Source organism: Oncorhynchus masou, chromosome 21 (assembly GCF_036934945.1).
Source record: "Oncorhynchus masou masou isolate Uvic2021 chromosome 21, UVic_Omas_1.1, whole genome shotgun sequence".
NCBI classification, from domain to species: domain Eukaryota; kingdom Metazoa; phylum Chordata; class Actinopteri; order Salmoniformes; family Salmonidae; genus Oncorhynchus; species Oncorhynchus masou.
Window position 1 is genome coordinate 52060983 of NC_088232.1, and position 27652 is coordinate 52088634.

General features: G+C 40.2%; 1 protein-coding gene across 2 annotated transcripts in view; it reads right to left on the reverse strand.

Annotated features, from left to right (window-relative positions):
* LOC135508500 (gamma-2-syntrophin-like) overlaps positions 1-27652 on the reverse strand; it is a 92715-nt gene that overhangs the window by 22770 nt on the left and 42293 nt on the right. For both annotated transcript variants that reach the window (XM_064928748.1, XM_064928749.1), the window contains 5 exons: positions 24041-24170; positions 21347-21385; positions 13343-13459; positions 13045-13116; positions 12659-12868 (listed from right to left, as the gene is read on the reverse strand). In XM_064928748.1, the coding sequence (XP_064784820.1) occupies positions 12659-12868; positions 13045-13116; positions 13343-13459; positions 21347-21385; positions 24041-24170 (568 nt within the window). The remainder of the gene's footprint in view (positions 1-12658; positions 12869-13044; positions 13117-13342; positions 13460-21346; positions 21386-24040; positions 24171-27652) is intronic.

Below are 27652 nucleotides of genomic sequence, written 5' to 3' on the forward strand. Positions count from 1 at the left end.
CAAAAGGTAGGCCTATGTCATACCCTCTCATACCCCCTCAATTTGAGTTTTGGTTCTATCTTAACAGCCCTTAATTGACATGGAGTTAGGCTATTTAAAGAGTGCATGGTGGGTGGAGGAATTGACCGACAAAATCTATGGATATAGCAGCCTGTAGCCTAATTTAATTTGTCAAAGAGGTGGACCTACCTCTTATTTCTTAAACAGGAAGAAATAGTCTCCAACACAAAGCCCTCTTGTTGTTAGTAAAGTCTCATTAAAATGAAGACTGTTGAAATGAGTTAAGCCTACTTGAATTTCTACTTTCAGCACCACAATGTAAATTACTCAAGCTGAATTATTGTGAGGTCAATAACTCTGATAAATATATCATTGGAAAGAAACATATTGGTTTTATTAAAAATCAATTATAGTAGTAGCAAGCGATCAAAGTTGACCTCCGGTCCTCCTTCTCATCTTCGCGCTCACCTTCTCCAACTGAACAGAACATAGGATCTAAACTAGTCCACGTGCAAGGCCGAATCCAAAATTATTTACAGAATAAACCTTTGACCTCCTGAACTGAACTTCCTGAACTGCCACCGTAGCACTAAACAGTACAGCCACACGTTTTTTTGATTAGCAAGAGCAGAGCAGGCCAGGCCTCAAGGTTGGAATATCCGATGTCGTGTAATGCAGCCTAGTTTTATTTATTTATTTATTTCCCGGCAGCATTAGAAATGTAACTTTGTCTCTTTGGATGGTTTATCCTCTGACAAATCAACTGTCAATTTCAGTGTTCCTCAAGGTTCCGTTTTAGGACCACTATTGTTTTCACTATATATTTTACCTCTTGGTAATGTCATTCAGAAACATAATGGTAACGTTCACGGCTACGCGGACGATACACAACTGTACATTTCGATGAAACATGGTGAAGCCCCAAAATTGCCCTTCCTGGAAGACTGTGTTTCAGACATAAGGAAGTGGATGATGGCAAATGTTCTACTTTTAAACTCGGCCAAAACAGAGATGCTAGTTCTAGGTCCCAAGAAACAAAGAGATCTTCTGTTGAATTTGACAATTAATCTTGATGATTGTACAGTCGTCTCAAATAAAACTGAAGGACCTCGGCGTTACTCTGGACCCTGAACTCTCTTTTGACGAACATATCAAGACTATTTCAAGGACAGCTTTTGTTCATCTACGTAACAAATATCTGAAACTTTCTGTCCAAAAAAGCCATGCTTTTGTACTTCTAGATAATCAAATCAAATCAAATTTTATTTGTCACATACACATGGTTAGCAGATGTTAATGCGAGTGTAGCGAAATGCTTGTGCTTCTAGTTCCAACAATGCAGTAATAACCAACAAGTAATCTAACTAACAATTCCAAAACTACTGTCTTATACACAAGTGTAAGGGGATAAAGAATATGTACATAAAGATATATGAATGAGTGATGGTACAGAGCAGCATAGGCAAGATACAGTAGATGGTATCGAGTACAGTATATACATATGAGATGAGTATGTAAACAAAGTGGCATAGTTAAAGTGGCTAGTGATACATGTATTACATAAGGATGCAGTAGATGATAGAGTACAGTATATACGTATACCTATGAGATGAATAATGTAGGGTATGTAAACATTATATTAGGTAGCATTGTTTAAAGTGGCTAGTGATATATAGATTAGACTACTGCAATGCTCCACTTTCTGGCTACCCGGATAAATCACTAAACACGGCTGCTAGAATCTTGACTAGAACCAAACGATTGGATTTAAGGCTAGGGCTGATTTTCAAGGTTTGACTGCTAACCTACAAAGCATTACATGGGCTTGCTCTGACCTACCTTTCCAATTTGGTCCTGACGTACATACCTACAAGTACGCTACGGTCACAAGATGCAGGCCTCCTTACTGTCCCTAGAATTTTTAAACAAACAGCTGGAGGCAGGGCTTTCTCCTATAGAGCTCCATTTCTATGGAATGGTCTGCCTATCCATGTGAGAGACGCAGACTCGGTCTCAACCTTTAAGTCTTTATTGAAAACTCATCTCTTCAGTAGGCCCTATGATTGAGTGAAGTCTGGCCCAGGGGTGTGAAGGTGAACGGAAAGGCACTGGAGCAACAAACTTCCCTTGCTATCTATGCCTGGCCGGTTCCACTCTCTCCACTGGGATTCTCTGCCTCTAACCCTATTACAGGGTCTGAGTCACTGGCTTACTGGTGCTCTTCCATGCCATCCCTAGGAGAGGTGCGTCACTTGAATGGGTTGAGTAACTGACGTGATTTTCCTGTCCGGGTTGGTGCCCACCTCGTGTTCGTGCCGTGGGGGAGATCTTCGTGGGGTATACTCAGTCTTGTTCAGTGTAGTAAGTTGGTGGTTTGAAGATATCCCCCTAATGGTGGTGGTGTGTGGGCTGTGCTTTGGCAAAGTGGGTGGGGTTATATCCTGCCAGGTTGGCTCTGTCCGGGGGTATCGTCGGACGGGGCCACAGTGTCTCCCGACCCCTCCTGTCTCAGCCTCCAGTATTTATGCTGCAATAGTTTGTGTGTCAGAGGGCTAGGGTCAGTCTGTTATATATGTTATATCCTGTGTCCTGTATCCCAATTTGTAAGTCGCTCTGGATAAGAGCGTCTGCTAAATGACTTAAATGTAAATGTAATATGTAAATGACTATGTCCTTCATAGTGTACCAGGACGACTATGTCCTTCGTAGTGTACCAGGACGACTATGTCCTTCATAGTGTACCAGGACGACTATGTCCTTCGTAGTGTACCAGGACGACTATGTCCTTCTTAGTGTACCAGGACGACTATGTCCTTCGTAGTGTACCAGGACGACTATGTCCTTCACTATGTCCTTCTTAGTGTACCAGGACGACTATGTCCTTCGTAGTGTACCAGGACGACTATGTCCTTCTTAGTGTACCAGGACGACTATGTCCTTCTTAGTGTACCAGGACGACTATGTCCTTCGTAGTGTACCAGGACGACTATGTCCTTCACTATGTCCTTCTTAGTGTACCAGGACGACTATGTCCTCCGTAGTGTACCAGGACGACTATGTCCTTCATAGTGTACCAGGACGACTATGTCCTTCTTAGTGTACCAGGACGACTATGTCCTTCGTAGTGTACCAGGACGACTATGTCCTTCACTATGTCCTTCTTAGTGTACCAGGACGACTATGTCCTTCGTAGTGTACCAGGACGACTATGTCCTTCGTAGTGTACCAGGACGACAATGTCCTTCACTATGTCCTTCGTAGTGTACCAGGACGAAAATGTCCTTCGTAGTGTACCAGGACGACTATGTCCTTCGTAGTGTACCAGGATCACTATGTCCTTCGTAGTGTACCAGGACGAAAATGTCCTTCTTAGTGTACCAGGACGACTATGTCCTTCGTAGTGTACCAGGACGACTATGTCCTTCATAGTGTACCAGGACGACTATGTCCTTCACTATGTCCTTCGTAGTGTACCAGGATCACTATGTCCTTCGTAGTGTACCAGGACGAAAATGTCCTTCTTAGTGTACCAGGACAACTATGTCCTTCATAGTGTACCAGGACGACTATGTCCTTCATAGTGTACCAGGACGACTATGTCCTTCACTATGTCCTTCGTAGTGTACCAGGACGACTATGTCCTTCACTATGTCCTTCATAGTGTACCAGGATCACTATGTCCTTCGTAGTGTACCAGGACGACTATGTCCTTCATAGTGTACCAGGACGACTATGTCCTTCGTAGTGTACCAGGACGACTATGTCCTTCGTAGTGTACCAGGACGACTATGTCCTTCGTAGTGTACCAGGACGACTATGTCCTTCATAGTGTACCAGGACGACTATGTCCTTCGTAGTGTACCAGGACGACTATGTCCTTCGTAGTGTACCAGGACGACTATGTCCTTCGTAGTGTACCAGGACGACTATGTCCTTCATAGTGTACCAGGACGACTATGTCCTCCGTAGTGTACCAGGACGAATATGTCCTTCGTAGTGTACCAGGACGACTATGTCCTTCGTAGTGTACCAGGACGACTATGTCCTTCGTAGTGTACCAGGACGACTATGTCCTTCGTAGTGTACCAGGACGACTATGTCCTTCACTATGTCCTTCGTCGTGTCCACTATGTCATATTCATGTTGTATCCTCCATTTTGTATTCTACAATAAACAACAAGTCCCAGTCCAATTGAAGTACAGGATACATCAGCACGACATGACCATCTGTTCCTGCTTTCAAGGGTTCAGACATTGAAAGATTAAGAGAGAATGTTCATTTTTTGGTAGGCCATTCCTTATTTCATTCTGCAGTTTATATGTTCAATTGTTTTTTGTTTGTTGGTACAGCCAAGAACTTGCCTATGGAATGAATGTCCTCAGAATTAAGTGGCAACTTAATTGAGCCCTGCGGAATCACGATGCTGAACTATCCATGAACAAACAAGCCACTCTATAGAACATAATGGGATTATACTTCAAAAGAGACGTATTTTCTCAACAGCCAATGAAGTTTAAGAACTTGCGCCTGGCCAACCTTCTTTTTTTTGAGCAGAACCAAATTCTGGAATTGTGTGGGTTCACACTTTGCCCTTAAAATGTATTTCAGCCTTGCAGTGATTTAAATCTCTTCTGACAGGTTCTTTCCTCTGTATTATTTATACAAGTCTGTAGTTAAGGGTTCTGAGCATCATAGCCCTCCAGCTTACTGTGTTTCAGCCTTTTACTTTAGTTGGCTGCTTTTGAAGAGGAGATTTATTACAGAACCCTACCGGCCATTTGACGAGGCCCCGACTTGACATCTAGCATACTGTTGACTCTTGGTTCAAGTGAATGAATAGAGAAGAGCTCAAAAAAGGGAGCTTAGTTATACTGAAAACATCAAATGTCATTCTGAAGCATATCTGTGAAGGTTTTGACAATTGTCCAATGTGTACAATGGTAATAAGCCTGTTATTATGAAGGATCCTGCACGGCTTATAAAGTTGTTATGAAACATACATGTCAGGTGTTATCAATGCCAGTAGATCCCATTCAAATATACGGTGTTGTAAACTATATGCATCACAGATACTCTATTGATAATTTTGTCAGCTGACAGTACAACACCTATCTAGTCTGCATACAGCTGACAGTACAACACCGCTTTAGTCTGCATACAGCTGACAGTACAACACCACTCTAGTCTGCATACAGCTGACAGTACAACACCACTCTAGTCTGCATACAGCTGACAGTACAACACCACTCTAGTCTGCATACAGCTGACAGTACAACACCACTCTAGTCTGCATACAGCTGACAGTACAACACCACTCTAGTCTGCATACAGCTGACAGTACAACACCGCTTTAGTCTGCATACAGCTGACAGTACAACACCACTCTAGTCTGCATACAGCTGACAGTACAACACCACTCTAGTCTGCATACAGCTGACAGTACAACACCACTCTAGTCTGCATACAGCTGACAGTACAACACCACTCTAGTCTGCATACAGCTGACAGTACAACACCACTCTAGTCTGCATACAGCTGACAGTACAACACCACTCTAGTCTGCATACAGCTGACAGTATAACACCACTCTAGTCTGCATACAGCTGACAGTACAACACCACTCTAGTCTGTATACAGTACAACACCACTCTAGTCTGCATACAGCTGACAGTACAACACCACTCTAGTCTGCATACAGCATTACACCACTCTAGTCTGCATACAGCTGACAGTACAACACCATTCTAGTCAGCATACAGTACACCACCACTCTAGTCTGCATACAGCTGACAGTACAACACCACTCTAGTCTGCATACAGCATTACACCACTCTAGTCTGCATACAGCATAACACCACTCTAGTCTGCATACAGCTGACAGTACAACACCACTCTAGTCTGCATACAGCATAACACCACTCTAGTCTGCATACAGCTGACAGTACAACACCACTCTAGTCTGCATACAGCATAACACCACTCTAGTCTGTATACAGTACAACACCACTCTAGTCTGCATACAGCTGATAGTACAACACCACTCTAGTCTGCATACAGCATAACACCACTCTAGTCTGCATACAGCTGACAGTACAACACCACTCTAGTCTGCATACAGCTGACAGTACAACACCAGTCTAGTCTGCATACAGCATAACACCACTCTAGTCTGCATACAGCTGACAGTACAACACCAGTCTAGTCTGCATACAGCATAACACCACTCTAGTCTGCATACAGCATAACACCACTCTAGTCTGCATACAGCTGACAGTACAACACCACTCTAGTCTGCATACAGCATAACACCACTCTAGTCTGTATACAGTACAACACCACTCTAGTCTGCATACAGCTGATAGTACAACACCACTCTAGTCTGCATACAGCATAACACCACTCTAGTCTGCATACAGCATAACACCACTCTAGTCTGCATACAGCATAACACCACTCTAGTCTGCATACAGCATAACACCACTCTAGTCTGCATACAGCTGACAGTACAACACCAGTCTAGTCTGCATACAGCATAACACCACTCTAGTCTGCATACAGCTGACAGTACAACACCACTCTAGTCTGCATACAGCATAACACCACTCTAGTCTGTATACAGTACAACACCACTCTAGTCTGCATACAGCTGATAGTACAACACCACTCTAGTCTGCATACATCATAACACCACTCTAGTCTGCATACAGCTGACAGTATAACACCACTCTAGTCAGCATACAGTACAACACCATTCTAGTCAGCTGACAGTGCAACACCACTCTAGTCTGCATACAGCTGACAGTACAACACCACTCTAGTCTGCATACAGCATAACACCACTCTAGTCTGTATACAGTACAACACCACTCTAGTCTGCATACAGCTGATAGTACAACACCACTCTAGTCTGCATACAGCATAACACCACTCTAGTCTGCATACAGCTGACAGTACAACACCACTCTAGTCTGCATACAGCTGACAGTACAACACCAGTCTAGTCTGCATACAGCATTACACCACTCTAGTCTGCATACAGCATAACACCACTCTAGTCTGCATACAGCTGACAGTACAACACCAGTCTAGTCTGCATACAGCATAACACCACTCTAGTCTGCATACAGCATAACACCACTCTAGTCTGCATACAGCTGACAGTACAACACCACTCTAGTCTGCATACAGCATAACACCACTCTAGTCTGTATACAGTACAACACCACTCTAGTCTGCATACAGCTGATAGTACAACACCACTCTAGTCTGCATACAGCATAACACCACTCTAGTCTGCATACAGCATAACACCACTCTAGTCTGCATACAGCATAACACCACTCTAGTCTGCATACAGCATAACACCACTCTAGTCTGCATACAGCATAACACCACTCTAGTCTGCATACAGCTGACAGTACAACACCAGTCTAGTCTGCATACAGCATAACACCACTCTAGTCTGCATACAGCTGACAGTACAACACCACTCTAGTCTGCATACAGCATAACACCACTCTAGTCTGTATACAGTACAACACCACTCTAGTCTGCATACAGCTGATAGTACAACACCACTCTAGTCTGCATACATCATAACACCACTCTAGTCTGCATACAGCTGACAGTATAACACCACTCTAGTCAGCATACAGTACAACACCATTCTAGTCAGCTGACAGTGCAACACCACTCTAGTCTGCATACAGCTGACAGTACAACACCACTCTAGTCTGCATACAGCATTACACCACTCTAGTCTGCATACAGCTGACAGTACAACACCATTCTAGTCAGCATACAGTACAACACCACTCTAGTCTGCATACAGCTGACAGTACAACACCACTCTAGTCTGCATACAGCATTACACCACTCTAGTCTGCATACAGCACAACACCACTCTAGTCTGCATACAGCTGACAGTAGCAGGCCCACTGTGTTGACAGTAGCAGGCCCACTATGTTGACAGTAGCAGGTTCACTGTGTTGACAGTAGCAGGTTCACTGTGTTGACAGTAACAGGCCCACTATGTTGACAGTAGCAGGTTCACTGTGTTGACAATAGCAGGTTCACTGTGTTGACAGTAACAGGCTCACTGTGTTAATTAACAGTAGCAGGTATAAGAGAATATACCTTTTGGCTGTGATTATGAGCAGTTCTTCACTTGGGCAGGAGTTCACCGGAGCTGAGCAACAGCACCTTATATGTTCTACTGCTGGAGCTCCTGTCCCTCTGACAGAATATTAGTTCAAAAGTATTGTGGCGCTCCTGATCCCTAAATGTAAACAGTAACAGCACCCAACATGAGTACCGGCAACTATTTCAGTCCACGTTGATTATGAGGAGCTTAGTAAGTTAATGCAGTCTGACCTTTAGCAAATCTTTCACATATACAGGTAAAGGTTAAACAATAGGTTAAATAAAGCTGTTATTAAATACAGAAAAGACCAGGAGCAGTTAAATATGTCATCTATTCACTTCCTGAACACGGTGTGCTGCAATATGCGTTCTCTGCAATGGCTCATCGCCATAATACTGCAGACTTTACCATAACAGGGCTCATCACCTCTGAGACTTTACCATAACAGGGCTCATCACCTCTGAAACTTTACCATAACAGAGCTCATCACCTCTGAGACTTTACCATAACAGAGCTCATCACCATAATACTGCAGACTTTACCATAACAGAGCTCATCACCATAATGCTGCAGACTTTACCATAACAGGGCTCATCACCATAATGCTGCAGACTTTACCATAACAGGGCTCATCACCATAATACTGCAGACTTTACCATAACAGAGCTCATCACCATAATGCTGCAGACTTTACCATAACAGAGCTCATCACCATAATGCTGCAGACTTTACCATAACAGAGCTCATCACCATAATACTGCAGACTTTACCATAACAGAGCTCATCACCATAATGCTGCAGACTTTACCATAACAGGGCTCATCACCATAATACTGCAGACTTTACCATAACAGAGCTCATCACCATAATGCTGCAGACTTTACCAAAACAGAGCTCATCACCATAATGCTGCAGACTTTACCATAACAGGGCTCATCACCATAATACTGCAGACTTTACCATAACAGAGCTCATCACCATAATGCTGCAGACTTTACCATAACAGGGCTCATCACCTCTGAGACTTTACCATAACAGAGCTCATCACCATAATGCTGCAGACTTTACCATAACAGGGCTCATCACCATAATGCTGTAGACTTTACCATAACAGGGCTCATCACCATAATACTGCAGACTTTACCATAACAGAGCTCATCACCATAATACTGTAGACTTTACCATAACAGGGCTCATCACCATAATGCTATAGACTTTACCATAACAGAGCTCATCACCATAATGCTATAGACTTTACCATAACAGAGCTCATCACCATAATACTGCAGACTTTACCATAACAGGGCTCATCACCTCTGAGACTTTACCATAACAGGGCTCATCACCATAATGCTATAGACTTTACCATAACAGAGCTCATCACCATAATGCTATAGACTTTACCATAACAGGGCTCATCACCATAATGCTATAGACTTTACCATAACAGAGCTCATCACCTCTGAGACTTTACCATAACAGAGCTCATCACCATAATGCTATAGACTTTACCATAACAGAGCTCATCACCATAATACTGTAGACTTTACCATAACAGAGCTCATCACCATAATGCTGCAGACTTTACCATAACAGAGCTCATCACCATAATGCTATAGACTTTACCATAACAGAGCTCATCACCATAATGCTATAGACTTTACCATAACAGAGCTCATCACCATAATGCTATAGACTTTACCATAACAGAGCTCATCACCATAATGCTGCAGACTTTACCATAACAGAGCTCATCACCATAATGCTATAGACTTTACCATAACAGAGCTCATCACCATAATGCTGCAGACTTTACCATAACAGAGCTCATCACCATAATGCTATAGACTTTACCATAACAGAGCTCATCACCATAATGCTATAGACTTTACCATAACAGAGCTCACCACCATAATGCTATAGACTTTACCATAACAGAGCTCATCACCATAATGCTATAGACTTTACCATAACAGAGCTCATCACCATAATGCTGCAGACTTTACCATAACAGAGCTCATCACCATAATGCTGCAGACTTTACCATAACAGAGCTCATCACCATAATGCTATAGACTTTACCATAACAGAGCTCATCACCATAATGCTATAGACTTTACCATAACAGAGCTCATCACCATAATGCTGCAGACTTTACCATAACAGAGCTCATCACCATAATGCTATAGACTTTACCATAACAGAGCTCATCACCATAATGCTGCAGACTTTACCATAACAGAGCTCATCACCATAATGCTATAGACTTTACCATAACAGAGCTCATCACCATAATGCTATAGACTTTACCATAACAGAGCTCATCACCATAATGCTATAGACTTTACCATAACAGAGCTCATCACCATAATGCTGCAGACTTTACCATAACAGAGCTCATCACCATAATGCTATAGACTTTACCATAACAGAGCTCATCACCATAATGCTGCAGACTTTACCATAACAGAGCTCATCACCATAATGCTATAGACTTTACCATAACAGAGCTCATCACCATAATGCTATAGACTTTACCATAACAGGGCTCATCACCATAATGCTATAGACTTTACCATAACAGAGCTCATCACCATAATGCTATAGACTTTACCATAACAGAGCTCATCACCATAATGCTATAGACTTTACCATAACAGAGCTCATCACCATAATGCTGCAGACTTTACCATAACAGAGCTCATCACCATAATGCTATAGACTTTACCATAACAGAGCTCATCACCATAATGCTGCAGACTTTACCATAACAGAGCTCATCACCATAATGCTATAGACTTTACCATAACAGAGCTCATCACCATAATGCTATAGACTTTACCATAACAGAGCTCATCACCATAATGCTATAGACTTTACCATAACAGAGCTCATCACCATAATGCTGCAGACTTTACCATAACAGAGCTCATCACCACAATACTGCAGACTTTACCATAACAGAGCTCATCACCTCTGAGACTTTACCATAACAGAGCTCATCACCATAATGCTATAGACTTTACCATAACAGAGCTCATCACCACAATACTGCAGACTTTACCATAACAGAGCTCATCACCTCTGAGACTTTACCATAACAGAGCTCATCACCATAATGCTATAGACTTTACCATAACAGAGCTCATCACCATAATGCTATAGACTTTACCATAACAGGGCTCATCACCATAATGCTATAGACTTTACCATACCAGAGCTCATCACCATAATGCTATAGACTTTACCATACCAGAGCTCATCACCATAATGCTATAGACTTTACCATAACAGAGCTCATCACCATAATGCTATAGACTTTACCATAACAGGGCTCATCACCATAATGCTGCAGATGTGAGGGTGGAAATATTTGAGGCGTGTCCAAAGTGCCAATTCAAAGCAGCTCTGAGACGGATATTTAATACCAACCAAAAGCTGGTTTCAGTGGTAACACAGTTGGTTATGTCATGAAATCTGACAGCTGAAACACAGCCTATCCTGCCGTGATGCACACTGCCCATATGGACATAGAACAAGAGTAGCCAAACAGGCTTTTGGTGCCTTTATACTTCGTATTTAGAAACAGAAAAAAAAAACGGAGAAAAAAAACAATTTTGTTTTATTTGATTGAAAACAAAGCACAGACTCCCTCCTCTCAATGAAGGATTTTTGTTGTTGTTGTGCTGCCCCAATGCGATCGCAAAGTAGTCACTAGCCACTTTAAACAATGTGTCACACCCTGACCATAGTTTATTTGTATGTTTCTATGTTTTGGTTGGTCAGGGTGTGATCTGAGTGGGCATTCTATGTTGGATGTCTTGTTTGTCTATGTCTATGTCTGGCCTGATATGGTTCTCAATCAGAGGCAGGTGTTAGTCATTGTCTCTGATTGGGAACCATATTTAGGTAGCCTGGGTTTCACTGTGTGTTTGTGGGTGATTCTTCCTGTCTCTGTGTTTTGCACCAGATAGGGCTGTTTTCGTACGTTTGTTATTTTGTTAGTTTATAGTGTATAGTTTTTTATTATATTAAAATGAATCACAACTACGCTGCATTTTGGTACGCTCCTCCTTCCCACAACGAAAGCCTTGACACAATGCTCCTTATTATAATGTTTACATACCCTACATATGAGCGTCCCGTTTTGGACTAACATTGGAATTGGTGTTAATTCCAAAGCAATACATAAATGACTGTAAATACACAACCTGAAGTGGTGCTTAGATTTACCATTATGTTAGGCTTGTTAAAATGTTAGGCTTGTTCTATTCTAGAATAATCCACTAAATGGAACACATTATCAAAATGAATGCACGTCTGGAAGTAATGTGTTGGCATCGTATTTGCTGCAGTTAAAATTGTGATAACACAATGACGGCTCGTCTTTTTCAAAATGTGTAAAAATGTCAGTCATACAGTCTCTCAGCACCACTTATAACAAACCCCAAACCTTTGACTCCGGGGAGAATCACATCATGACCAAACAAACCTAATTTGCTGTTCCAACTTACCCCTACTCTCTGCACCTCCATGAAGACGGCTCTTTGGAAGGACTTCTCCCACACGGCGAGGTCAGAGGTCATCTCCACACTGAAGGTGTGACTCTGGCCGTGGCCGACCAGGATACTGAAACAGAAAGGCTCTCCATCCTGCAGATCCTCATCCTGCTGGAGACCAAGGTAGAACTTGGCCTGGATCCAACAGTCCTCCGTCACACATAGCTGCAACACATCCAATCATGCCGCGTCATCCAGTTGTATTCACTGGAAGCTAAACTCCCAACTTGTCTATGTGTAGATCTAACATAGACATGGTTCAAGTGATGTGCACAGAATTTTCAATATTCCGGTAACATTTCGTGCTGGTATCTTATTCTGCATGTGAACGTTGAACATACCTTGTGAACCTTTAACAGAACCTCATAGAGGGTATACATAGTTTCAGCTTGTCCCCAGTCTGTTCCACTAACCTAAGGTTGGGGGGTGGTGGTGGGGTGGGACAAAAGTGTGTGTATTTTTTGTTTTTATAAATGTAATCATACAGTATCTTACAGGCATTGTGTTACGATACACTGAACCATAATACACAAACATACAGTGATTGATAAACAGCATTTGGAATCTCTGCATTAACTTATTAACCCAAATAACTCGGGAAGACAATGAATGACAAGGAAATCAATGGGAGGTTCATACGGGAGGACTCCTGAAGATGTAGAGCGAAGGGCCTCTCAATGCCAGGAACTTGAAGGTACTTGATGGACCAGCATCATTAGCTTGAGGGTTTTCACACACCCAAGCCATGTGGACAATCTGCAGAAACAAGGTAATCCAATCTCTTGCAAATGTTTGGTTATTTGTAATTAAAATGCATACTATGAGTGGATACGTCTTAGTAAAAGATAGTTATAGATGTAGATAGTTATAGATGTAGATAGATATACACATAGATAGTTATAGATGTAGATAGTTGTAGATGTAGATAGATATACACATAGATAGTTATAGATGTAGATAGTTGTAGATGTAGATAGTTATAGATGTAGATAGATATACACGTAGATAGTTACAGATGTAGATAGTTATAGTTATTTATAAACGTAGATAGTTTTAAATGTAGATAGTTATATAAAGTTTTACATACATGTAGATAGTTATACATGTAGATAGTTGTAGATGTAGATAGTTGTAGTTATACATGTAGATAGTTATACATAGTTATAGATGTAGATAGCTGTAGTTGTAGATAGTTAGTTATACATAGTTATAGCTGTAGTTGTAGATAGTAATAGATGTAGATAGTTATACATGTAGATAGTTGTAGATGTAGATAGTTGTAGTTATAGATGTAGATAGTTATACATGTAGATAGTTATACATAGCTGTAGTTGTAGATAGTTAGTTATACATAGTTATAGCTGTAGTTGTAGATAGTAATAGATGTAGATAGCTGTAGTTATACATAGTTATAGCTGTAATTGTAGATAGTTATACATAGTTATAGCTGTAGTTGTAGATAGTTATAGATGTAGATAGTTATACATGTACATAGATAAATGTAGATAGTTATAGATGTAGATAGTTATACATGTACATAGATACATGTAGATAGTAATAGATGTAGATAGTTATACATGTACATAGATAAATGTAGATAGTTATAGTTAATAATAGTTATTTATAAATGTAGAGTTTTAAATGGAGATAATTATAAATGTAGATAGTTCTAGATGTAGATACTTGTAGATAGATGTATAAGCTGTAGTTGTAGATAGTTATAGATGTAGATAGTTGTAGTTATAGATGTAGATGTAGATAGTTGTAGTTATAGATGTATATAGCTGTAGTTGTAGTTATAGATAGTTATAGATGTAGATGTAGATAGTTGTAGTTATAGATAGTTATAGTTGTAGTTGTAGATAGTTATAGATGTAGATAGTTGTAGTTATAGATGTAGATGTAGATAGTTGTAGTTATAGATGTAGTTGTAGATAGTTATAGATGTAGATAGTTGTAGTTATAGATGTAGATGTAGATAGTTGTAGTTATAGATAGTTATAGATGTAGATGTAGATAGTTGTAGTTATAGATAGTTATAGTTGTAGTTGTAGATAGTTATAGATGTAGATAGTTGTAGTTATAGATGTAGATGTAGATAGTTGTAGTTATAGATAGTTATAGATGTAGATGTAGATAGTTGTAGTTATAGATAGTTATAGATGTAGATGTAGATAGTTATAGATGTAGATAGTTATAGTTAATAATAGTTATTTATAAATGTAGAGTTTTAAATGTAGATAATTATAAATGTAGATAGTTCTAGATGTAGATACCTGTAGATAGATGTATAAGCTGTAGTTGTAGATAGTTATAGATGTAAATAGTTGTAGTTATAGATAGTTATAGATGTAGATAGTTGTAGTTATAGATGTATATAGCTGTAGTTGTAGATAGTTATACATGTAGATAGTTATAGTTAATAATAGTTATATATAAATGTAGAGTTTTAAATGTAGATAATTATAAATGTAGATAGTTATAGATGTAGATAGTTATAGATGTAGATAGCTGTAGTTGTAGATAGTTATATATGTATATAGATGTATATAGTTATACATGTAGATAGTTAATAATAGTTATTTATAAATGTAGATTAGTTAGGTGTAGTTATAAATGTAGATAGTTATACATGTAGATAGTTATAGTTAATAATAGTTATATATAAATGTAGAGTTTTAAATGTAGATAATTATAAATGTAGATAGTTATAGATGTAGATAGCTGTAGTTGTAGATAGTTATATATGTATATAGATGTATATAGTTATACATGTAGATAGTTAATAATAGTTATTTATAAATGTAGATTAGTTAGGTGTAGTTATAAATGTAGATAGTTATACATGTAGATAGTTATAGAAGTAGATAGTTGTAGATGTAAATAGTTGTAGATGTAAATAGTTGTAGTTATAGATAGTTATAGATGTAAATAGTTATAGATGTAGACAGTTGAAGATAGATATAGATAGTCATAGATGTAGATAGATATAGATGTAGATAGTTATAAATGTAGATAGATAGTTGTAGATAGTTGTAGTTATAGATAGTTGTAGATGTAAATAGTTATAGTTATAGATGTAGACAGTTGTAGATAGATATAGATATAGATAGATGTAGATAGATATAGATGTAGATAGTTGTAGTTATAGATGTAGATAGTTATACATGTATATAGTTATAGTTAATAATAGTTATTTATAAATGTAGATAGTTATAAATGTAGATAGATGTAGATAGTTGTTGATTGTTGTAGATGTAGATAGTTATAGATCTAGATAGTTGTAGTTATAGATAGTTGTAGTTATAGATAGTTATAGATGTAAATAGTTGTAGATAGATATAGATAGTTGTAGATGTAGATAGTTATAGATGTAGATAAATAACAATGTAGATAGTTATAGATGTATATAGTTATAGTTAATAATAGTTATTTATACATTTAGATAGTTATAAATGTAGATAGTTATAGATTTAGATAGTTGTAGATGTAGATAGTTGTAGTTATAGATGTAAATAGTTATAGAAGTAGATAGTTGTGGGATAGTTATAGATTTAGATAGATGTAGATGTAAATAGTTGTAGTTATAGATAGTTATAGATGTAAATAGCTGTAGATGTAGACAGTTGTAGATAGATATAGATATAGATAGTCATAGATGTAGATAGATATAGATGTAGATAGTTGTAGTTATAGATGTAGATAGTTATACATGTATTCCGCCTCGCTCCACAGGTAGTATCACATTTTCATTTCACTTCATTACAGTACAACGGTTTGATTTGTTTGATCGTAGCTAGCTAGCTACTTAGCCGTCTTTGTATCTACGACAATTGTGTAGTCTGGAGCGATTTTCTAGGTTAGCTAGCCAGCTATTGTCGTTCTTTTAACGTAACGTTACGTAATCAACACTGCTAGCTAGCCAGCTAGCCCCCGAATAGCAGCACTGTAGAAACTATTACACTCGACGGAACGACTTGATTAGTGTAGTGTCAACAACGTAGCCACTGCCAGCTAGCCTACTCCAGCAGTACTGTATCATTTCAATCATCTTAGTCAATAAGATTCTTGCTACGTAAGCTTAACGTTCTGAACATTCGATAAGTGTAGTCCACTTGTCATTCCAATCTCCTTTGCATTAGCGTAGCCTCTTCTGTAGCCTGTCAACTATGTGTCTATCTATCCCTGTTCTCTCCTCTCTGCACAGACCATACAAACGCTCCACACCGCGTGGCCGCGGCCACCCTAATCTGGTGGTCCCAGCGCGCACGACCCACGTGGAGTTCCAGGTCTCCGGTAGCCTCTGGAACTGCCGATCTGCGGCCAACAAGGCAGAGTTCATCTCAGCCTATGCCTCCCTCCAGTCCCTCGACTTCTTGGCACTGACGGAAACATGGATCACCACAGACAACACTGCTACTCCTACTGCTCTCTCTTCGTCCGCCCACGTGTTCTCGCACACCCCGAGAGCTTCTGGTCAGCGGGGTGGTGGCACCGGGATCCTCATCTCTCCCAAGTGGTCATTCTTTCTTTCTCCCCTTACCCATCTGTCTATCGCCTCCTTTGAATTCCATGCTGTCACAGTTACCAGCCCTTTCAAGCTTAACATCCTTATCATTTATCGCCCTCCAGGTTCCCTCGGAGAGTTCATCAATGAGCTTGATGCCTTGATAAGCTCCTTTCCTGAGGACGGCTCACCTCTCACAGTCCTGGGCGACTTTAACCTCCCCACGTCTACCTTTGACTCATTCCTCTCTGCCTCCTTCTTTCCACTCCTCTCCTCTTTTGACCTCACCCTCTCACCTTCCCCCTACTCACAAGGCAGGCAATACGCTCGACCTCATCTTTACTAGATGCTGTTCTTCCACTAACCTCATTGCAACTCCCCTCCAAGTCTCCGACCACTACCTTGTATCCTTTTCCCTCTCGCTTTCATCCAACACTTCCCACACTGCCCCTACTCGGATGGTATCGCGCCGTCCCAACCTTCGCTCTCTCTCCCCCGCTACTCTCTCCTCTTCCATCCTATCATCTCTTCCCTCTGCTCATACCTTCTCCAACCTATCTCCTGATTCCGCCTCCTCAACCCTCCTCTCTTCCCTTTCTGCATCCTTTGACTCTCTATGTCCCCTATCCTCCAGGCCGGCTCGATCCTCCCCTCCCGCTCCGTGGCTCGACGACTCACTGCGAGCTCACAGAACAGTGCTCCGGGCAGCCGAGCGGAAATGGAGGAAAACTCGCCTCCCTGCGGACCTGGCATCCTTTCACTCCCTCCTCTCTACATTTTCCTCCTCTGTCTCTGCTGCTAAAGCCACTTTCTTCCACTCTAAATTCCAAGCATCTGCCTCTAACCCTAGGAAGCTCTTTGCCACCTTCTCCTCCCTCCTGAATCCTCCCCCCCTCCTCCCTCTCTGCAGATGACTTCGTCAACCATTTTGAAAAGAAGGTCGACGACATCCGATCCTCGTTTGCTAAGTCAAACGACACCGCTGGTTCTGCTCACACTGCCCTACCCTGTGCTCTGACCTCTTTCTCCCCTCTCTCCAGATGAAATCTCGCTTCTTGTGACGGCCGGCCGCCCAACAACCTGCCCGCTTGACCCTATCCCCTCCTCTCTTCTCCAGACCATTTCCGGAGACCTTCTCCCTTACCTCACCTCGCTCATCAACTCATCCCTGACCGCTGGCTACGTCCCTTCTGTCTTCAAGAGAGCGAGAGTTGCACCCCTTCTGAAAAAACCTACACTCGATCCCTCCGATGTCAACAACTACAGACCAGTGTCCCTTCTTTCTTTTCTCTCCAAAACTCTTGAACGTGCCGTCCTTGGCCAGCTCTCCCGCTATCTCTCTCAGAATGACCTTCTTGATCCAAATCAGTCAGGTTTCAAGACTAGTCATTCAACTGAGACTGCTCTTCTCTGTATCACGGAGGCGCTCCGCACTGCTAAAGCTAACTCTCTCTCCTCTGCTCTCATCCTTCTAGACCTATCGGCTGCCTTCGACACTGTGAACCATCAGATCCTCCTCTCCACCCTCTCCGAGTTGGGCATCTCCGGCGCGGCCCACGCTTGGATTGCGTCCTACCTGACAGGTCGCTCCTACCAGGTGGCGTGGCGAGAATCTGTCTCCTCGCCACGCGCTCTCACCACTGGTGTCCCCCAGGGCTCTGTTCTAGGCCCTCTCCTATTCTCGCTATACACCAAGTCACTTGGCTCTGTCATAACCTCACATGGTCTCTCCTATCATTGCTATGCAGACGACACACAATTAATCTTCTCCTTTCCCCCTTCTGATGACCAGGTGGCGAATCGCATCTCTGCATGTCTGGCAGACATATCAGTGTGGATGACGGATCACCACCTCAAGCTGAACCTCGGCAAGACGGAGCTGCTCTTCCTCCCGGGGAAGGACTGCCCGTTCCATGATCTCGCCATCACGGTTGACAACTCCATTGTTTCCTCCTCCCAGAGCGCTAAGAACCTTGGCGTGATCCTGGACAACACCCTGTCGTTCTCAACTAACATCAAGGCGGTGGCCCGTTCCTGTAGGTTCATGCTCTACAACATCCGCAGAGTACGCCCCTGCCTCACACAGGAAGCGGCGCAGGTCCTAATCCAGGCACTTGTCATCTCCCGTCTGGATTACTGCAACTCGCTGTTGGCTGGGCTCCCTGCCTGTGCCATCAAACCCCTACAACTCATCCAGAACGCCGCAGCCCATCTGGTGTTCAACCTTCCCAAGTTCTCTCACGTCACCCCGCTCCTCCGCTCTCTCCACTGGCTTCCAGTTGAAGCTCGCATCCGCTACAAGACCATGGTGCTTGCCTACGGAGCTGTGAGGGGAACGGCACCGCAGTACCTCCAGGCTCTGATCAGGCCCTACACCCAAACAAGGGCACTGCGTTCATCCACCTCTGGCCTGCTCGCCTCCCTACCACTGAGGAAGTACAGTTCCCGCTCAGCCCAGTCAAAACTGTTCGCTGCTCTGGCCCCCAATGGTGGAACAAACTCCCTCACGACGTCAGGACAGCGGAGTCAATCACCACCTTCCGGAGACACCTGAAACCCCACCTCTTCAAGGAATACCTAGGATAGGATAAGTAATCCTTCTCACCCCCCTCCCCCTTAATGATTTAGATGCACTATTGTAAAGTGGCTGTTCCACTGGATGTCAGAAGGTGAATTCACCAATTTGTAAGTCGCTCTGGATAAGAGCGTCTGCTAAATGACTTAAATGTAAATGTATATAGTTATAGTTAATAATAGTTATTTATAAATGTAGATAGTTTAAAATGTAGATAGCTATAAATGTAGATAGATGTAGATAGTTGTTGATAGTTGTAGATGTAGATAGTTATAGATAGTTAGATAGTTGTAGATAGTTATAGATAGTTATAGATGTAGATAGTTGTAGTTATAGATAGTTATAGATGTAAATAGTTGTAGTTATAGATAGTTATAGATGTAAATAGTTGTAGATAGATATAGATAGTTGTAGATGTAGATAGTTGTAGATGTAGATAGTTATAGATGTAGAGATGTTATACATGTAGATAGATAACAAAGTAGATAGTTATAGATGTATATAGTTATAGTTAATAATAGTTATTTATACATTTAGATAGTTATAAATGTAGATAGTTATAGATTTAGATAGTTGTAGATGTAGGTAGTTGTAGATGTAGATGTAGACAGTTGTAGATAGATATAGATAGTCATAGATGTAGATAGTTGTAGATAGTTAGATGTAGATAGTTGTAGTTATAGATGTAGATAGTTATACATGTATATAGTTATAGTTAATAATAGTTATTTATAAATGTAGATAGTTATAAATGTAGATAGTTGTTGATAGTTGTAGATAGTTGTAGTTATAGAAAGTTATAGATGTAGATAGTTGTAGATGTAGATAGTTGTAGTTGTAGATAGTTATAGATGTAAATAGTTGTAGTTATAGATAGTTGTCGTTATGTAGATAGTTGTAGATGTAGATAGTTGTAGATGTAGATAGTTGTAGTTATACATGTAGATAGTTATACATGTAGATAGTTATAGTAAATAATAGTTACTTATAAATGTAGATAGTTGTAGATGTAGATAGTTGTAGATGGTCGTAGATGTAAATAGTTATAGATGTAGACAGTTGTAGATAGATATAGATAGTTGTAGATGTAGATAGTTGTAGATTTAGATAGTTATACATGTAGATAGATAACAATGTAGATAGTTATAGTTAATAATAGTTATTTATAGATGTAGATAGTTGTAGATGTAGACAGTTGTAGTTATAGATAGTTATAGATGTAGAGAGTTGTAGTTATAGATAGTTGTAGATGTAAATAGTTGTAGAAGTAGATAGATGTAGATAGTTATAGATAGTTATAGATGTAGAAGTACATAGATGTAGTTGGAGATAGTTATAGATGTAGATCGTTGTAATTATAGATAGTTATACATGTAGATAGTTATAGATGTAGATCGTTGTAATTATAGATAGTTATACATGTAGATAGTTATAGATGTAGATTGTTATAGATGTAGATAGTTGTAGGTATAGATAGTTGTAGATGGCTATAGAAGTAGATAGTTGTAGATGTAAATAGTTATAGTTGAAGATATTTATAGCGCCTTGCATGAGAACATACCTGATCATCCGGAGAGCAATATCTGTTAATCATTTTCATCTGTAAGAGGTGAAAATAATAAAGAAATGCATGAAATACATTAGAAACCAGCTGCAATATATTACTGTCACATGGTCAAACCCGATCTAATATATTACTGTCACATGGTCAAACCAGCTGTAATGTAATTAATGTCCCATGGTCAAATCAACAACTAAAATCCTATTAAGCAAGCTGAAAGTCAGCTGCTATATCATATGAAGTCTCAATTGATGAACATGTCAGGGCCCAGAGGATGTCACAGTCTATTTATAGGTTGTTGGTCACCACAATAAAAGCCAAAAGAGTTCTGCTCCCCAAGCTCCTCTCACAATCACATCCTGATTGGACGTTTAGCAATCAGACTCCTTATCCATAATTAGGTGACGCACGGCTGAATATTTTGTATTTTTTTAAACAGCTGCGTGGTTGTGCAGCTCAGAGCAGCATGGATGGATCTTTAGAGAGGCAGGCAGATAGATCATCAGTGTGCTAATCAAAAGGGGATCGTGAAAATGAGATAGCTAAACACTAGCAAGCATGTGAGTATTAATGATGCATTACTACAAGGCAGTGATTCATTATGCCCATGGATACCTCTTTCTAGAAGAGAGGGAGAGGAGCATTATGATAGTAATGATATTCTAATAGGAATATGGGGGATTTAAATATTCTAATACCACTTGGCTCTTGGCACACATCTTCTGTTGAGTAACTTGTGTGCATCTCAGGGTAGTGTTTGGCCCTTGGGAAATTGTACAACAACAGCTCCGAGCGTGGCAGGCACCCACACCTCTACAAAACCTGCCTTCAGAATGTATTCACACCCCCACTTTTTCTACATTTTGTTTTGTATCAGCCTGAATTTCAAATAGATTACATTGAGATGTTGTGTCACTGGTCTTCACACAATACCACATAATGTTAAAGTGGAATTATGTAATTTTTTTAAATATTTTTTTTTACAAATTAATAAAAAAATGAACAGTTGAAATGTCTTGAGTCAACACTTTTGTTATGGCTAGCCTAAATAGGTTTGTTATTTTATTTATTTTACTAGGCAAGTCAGTTAAGAACAAATTCTTATTTTCAATGATGGCCTAGGAACAGTGGGTTAACTGCCTGTTTAGGGGTAGAATGACAGATTTGTACCTTGTCAGCTCGGGGATTTGAACTTGCAACCTTCCGGTTGCTAGTCCGATGCTCTAACCACTAGGCTACCCTGCCGCCCCAATGGCTAGCCTAAATAGGTTTGTCATATATAAGTTATATAATAAGTTGCATGAACATGATTTTTGAATGGCTCATCTCTGTACCCCACACATACAATTATCTGTAAGATCCCTCAGAAGAACAGTGAATTTCAAACAAAGATTCAACCACAAAGACTAGAGAGGTTTTCGAATGCCTCGCAACGAAGGGCACCTATTGGTAGAATGGTAAAATATTTAAAAAAGCAGACACTGAATAAGCATTTGAGCATGGTGAAGTTATTAATTACACTTAGATGGTGTATCAATAGACCCAGTCACTACAAAGACACAGGGGTCCTTCCTGACTCAGTGCCTGAGAGGAAGGAAACAGCTCAGGGATTTCACCATGAGGCCAATGGTGACTTTAAAACAGCTAAGAGTTTAATGGCTGTGATAAGGGAAAACTGAGGATGGATCAACAACATTGGAGTTACTCCACAATACTAACCTAATTGACAAAGTGAAAAGATGGAAGCCTGTACAGAATATTTCAAAACATGCATCCTGTTTGCAACAAGGCACTAAATTAATGGTGCTTTTTGTCCTGAACACAAAGTGCTATGGTTCAGTCTGCTTTCCAACAGACACTGGGAGATGAATTCACCTTTCAGCAGGACAATAACCTAAAACACAAGGTCAAATATACACGGGAGTTGTTTACCAAGAAGACATTGAATGTTCCTGAGTGGCCTAGTTACAGTTCTGGACTTAAATTGGCTTGAAAAAGTATGGAAAGACTTGAAAATGGCTGTCTAGCAATGAAATAATCATGTGCAAATATTGTACAATCCAGGTGTGCAAAGCTCTTAGAGAATTACCCAGAAACACTCACAACTGTATTCGCTGCCAAAGGTGATTCTAACATGTATTGACTCATGGTAGTGAATACTGATGTAAATTAGATATCTCTGCATTTCTAAAAACATTTATTCACATTGTCATTATGGGATACTGTGTGTAGTAGATTGGTGAGAGAAAAAAAAAGGATATTTAATCAATTTTCAATTCAGGCTGTAAACACAACAAAATGTGGAATAAGTCAAGGGGTGTGAATACTTTCTGACAGCACTGTACATGTCTGTCTGTCTGTCTGTCTGTCTGTCTGTCTGTCTGTCTGTCTGTCTGTCTGCCTGCCTGCCTGCCTGCCTGCCTGCCTGCCTGCCTGCCTGCCTGCCTGTCTGTCTGCCTGCCTGCCTGCCTGCCTGCCTGCCTGCCTGCCTGCCTGCCTGCCTGCCTGTCTGTCTGTCTGTCTGTCTGCCTGCCTGCCTGCCTGTCTGTCTGTCTGTCAGCGCTGTCTGTCTGTCTGCCTGTCTGTCTGTCAGCGCTGTTGGGTTAAAAGCGTATCATCACATTTCGGTTGGATTTTGTGTGCAATTAACCTCTTAATCATATCAATTCAATCTGTTTAATACCGTAGACTTACATTCTCCAGTGTCAAATCACTGATATTGGTTGATATTGCTTGAAGCCAGTCAATGCTTTCTGCCGCAGTGCAAAATTGTAGAACATTGGTGCTCGTTCCATCTAAGGCGCAGACTTCAAAGCTGTTCGACCTGGAGGGGGTATGAACGCTCAGGTTATAGAAGTACAGTAGGTTTGAAAGCACTTCTTGAACTAATGTGGTCAGGGGGGGAAAGCTATTACCAAGCTGTTCTTTCACTGAAGTTAGGTCAGGCAGTGTCCCGGTGCAAATTAACATCACAGTTCCACTGCATTCACTAACCATAGTGCCACTTGAACAGATTTCACATCTGTAGTGTTAGTCTTTATTTTGACTGGTCTTTACAATGTTCTCCACACATTCTGTAGTGTTAGTCTTTATTTTGACTGATAATTACAACGTTCTCCACACATTCTGTAGTGTTAGTCTTTATTTTGACTGATAATTACAACGTTCTCCACACATTCTGTAGTGTTCGTCTTTATTTTGACTGATCTTTACAACGTTCTCCACACATTCTGTAGTGTTAGTCTTTATTTTGACTGATAATTACAACGTTCTCCACACATTCTGTAGTGTTAGTCTTTATTTTGACTGATCTTTACAACGTTCTCCACACATTCTGTAGTGTTAGTCTTTATTTTGACTGATAATTACAACGTTCTCCACACATTCTGTAGTGTTCGTCTTTATTTTGACTGATCTTTACAACGTTCTCCACACATTCTGTAGTGTTAGTCTTTATTTTAACTGATAATTACAACGTTCTCCACACATTCTGTAGTGTTAGTCTTTATTTTAACTGATAATTACAACGTTCTCCACACATTCTGTAGTGTTCGTCTTTATTTTGACTGATCTTTACAACGTTCTCCACACATTCTGTAGTGTTAGTCTTTATTTTGACTGATAATTACAACGTTCTCCACACATTCTGTAGTGTTAGTCTTTATTTTAACTGATAATTACAACGTTCTCCACACATTCTGTAGTGTTAGTCTTTATTTTGACTGATAATTACAACGTTCTCCACACATTCTGTAGTGTTAGTCTTTATTTTAACTGATAATTACAACGTTCTCCACACATTCTGTAGTGTTCGTCTTTATTTTGACTGATCTTTACAACGTTCTCCACACATTCTGTAGTGTTAGTCTTTATTTTGACTGATAATTACAACGTACTCCACACATTCTGTAGTGTTAGTCTTTATTTTAACTGATAATTACAACGTACTCCACATTTTTGTAGAGAACGAAGAGTATAGAGAAAGAAAAATAGTTACTTTGAAATATAATTCTCAGATATTTGATCGCACATCGTGTCCAGATGTCTCTACTGAGGCTTTAATCAAATGCAAGTGATATGTTTTATTTATTTTTACTGTAGTTGAAGGAAACATGGGAAACGAATGGTGCTGGAAAAACGTAATAAACTTGTTATCCCACATAAGAAACAAGTAGGAGAAATGCCCTTTGAAAGATTTTCATGAGATTGTTGCACTTCCTAGAGAGCTCTTCTGTGTTTACACCTATTCAGCATAGTTCACACCCTCTTAAGCCTTAGCCCCACCCACCCACACATGTAAACACGTGAGTCAGCGTGGCAATGTCCTCCATAGAGTATTCTCTCTACTAAAACACAGCTAAATTCAGAGCAGCAATGTTTTTGAGAGCTCTAGTAACACTTTTGCAGTTGTCCAAAGCTATATCTTTCCAAAAATCTGTGGTAGCAAATATTATCGATATACTGACAAGGAAAGCCCCCATTCTTTTATAAACAGAATCCTGTGACATGACAGGCCAATCAGGACTCATCTCACAGCATGTCCAGCCTCTCAATTATCTCAGCCAATCATGACTAGCCAGGAAGGATCCTTTCTTTCTCCCAGAATACTGCAGCTCAGTGCTTTCTCCTTGGCTAAACTAGGCTCATAAATTCAACGTTTTTGTTAACATTTATAGATCACATACCAGTTTGTAATTAAGACGCATTAAAGTTTAAGAAGGCATTTCTGAAGAATGTATATATTTACAGCCCAACAGTGAAGTAGGAACTGGCGTCAAATGCCTCATACCCTGTAACCGGTCACATATGTAATTGCTACAGCACATCCAAATTACTTCAGGAGCAAGTTTAAAAAAAACAGAACACCAAGACAATTACAAATGAAGGTTACATTATCTTTTGTTGCATTATCATTATCTTTTGTCACAGATAATGACACTGCCACTGTAAAATGGCGTACAGATGTACAGAATACCTTTCATCACGTATATTTAATGTGATGCTTTTTGACATGTCATTTTTTGTGCATTTGAAATATGCTCAAGATAAATTAAACTTAGAGACAGCTGTCCAAAATATTCAACAGAAATAGCATTGAACATGAACATGACAACGACGCCAAATCAGTTTTTCTCTGATGGTGAGGCAATCACATTTATCACTTAGATCTTATAAAAGTGTCAAATGTTAAGCAAATTGTCCAAAGGCTGGGATGAAGTGTTGGACACCAAGCAGTGCTCATGTTCTGTAGGAGAATGTTGAGAAACATGAGAATGTTCTGTAGGGGAATGTTGAGAAACATGAGAATGTTCTGAAGGAGAATGTTGAGAAACATGAGAGGAATGTTCTGTAGGGGAATGTTGAGAAACATGAGGGGGATGTTCTGTAGGAGAATGTTGAGAAACAAGAGGGGAATGTTCTGTAGGAGAATGACGAGAAACATGAGGGGAATGTTCTGTAGGAGAATGTTGAGAAACATGAGGAGAATGTTCTGTAGGGGAATGTTGAGAATCAAGAGGGAATGTTCTGTAGGAGAATGTTGAGAAACAAGAGGGGAATGTTCTGTAGGAGAATGTTGAGAAACATGAGGAGAATGTTGAGAAACATGAGGAGAATGTTCTGTAGGGGAATGTTGAGAAACATGAGGAAAATGTTTTGTAGGGGAGTGTTGAGAAACATGAGGGAATGTTCTGTAGGGGAATGTTGAGAAACATGAGAATGTTCTGTAGGAGAATGTTGAGAAACATGAGGGGAATGTTCTGTAGGAGAATGTTGAGAAACAAGAGGGGAATGTTCTGTAGGAGAATGTTGAGAAACATGAGAATGTTCTGTAGGAGAATGTTGAGAAACATGAGAATGTTCTGTAGGAGAATGTTGAGAAACAAGAGGGGAATGTTCTGTAGGAGAATGTTGAGAAACATGAGGAGAATGTTGAGAAACATGAGGAGAATGTTCTGTAGGGGAGTGTTGAGAAACATGAGGGGAATGTTTTGTAGGGGAATGTTGAGAAACGTGAGGAGAATGTTCTGACGGAGAATGTTGAGAAACACGAGGAGAATGCTCTGCAGGAGAATGTTGATAAACACGAGGAGAATGTTGAGAAACATGAGGAGAATGTTCTGTAGGAGAATGTTGATAAACATGAGGAGAATGTTGAGAAACATGAGGAGAATGTTCTGTATGAGAATGTTCTGAAGGAGAATGTTGAGAAACATGAGGAGAATGTTCTGTAGTAGAATGTTGATAAACATGAGGAGAATGTTGAGAAACATGAGGAGAATGTTCTGTATGAGAATGTTCTGAAGG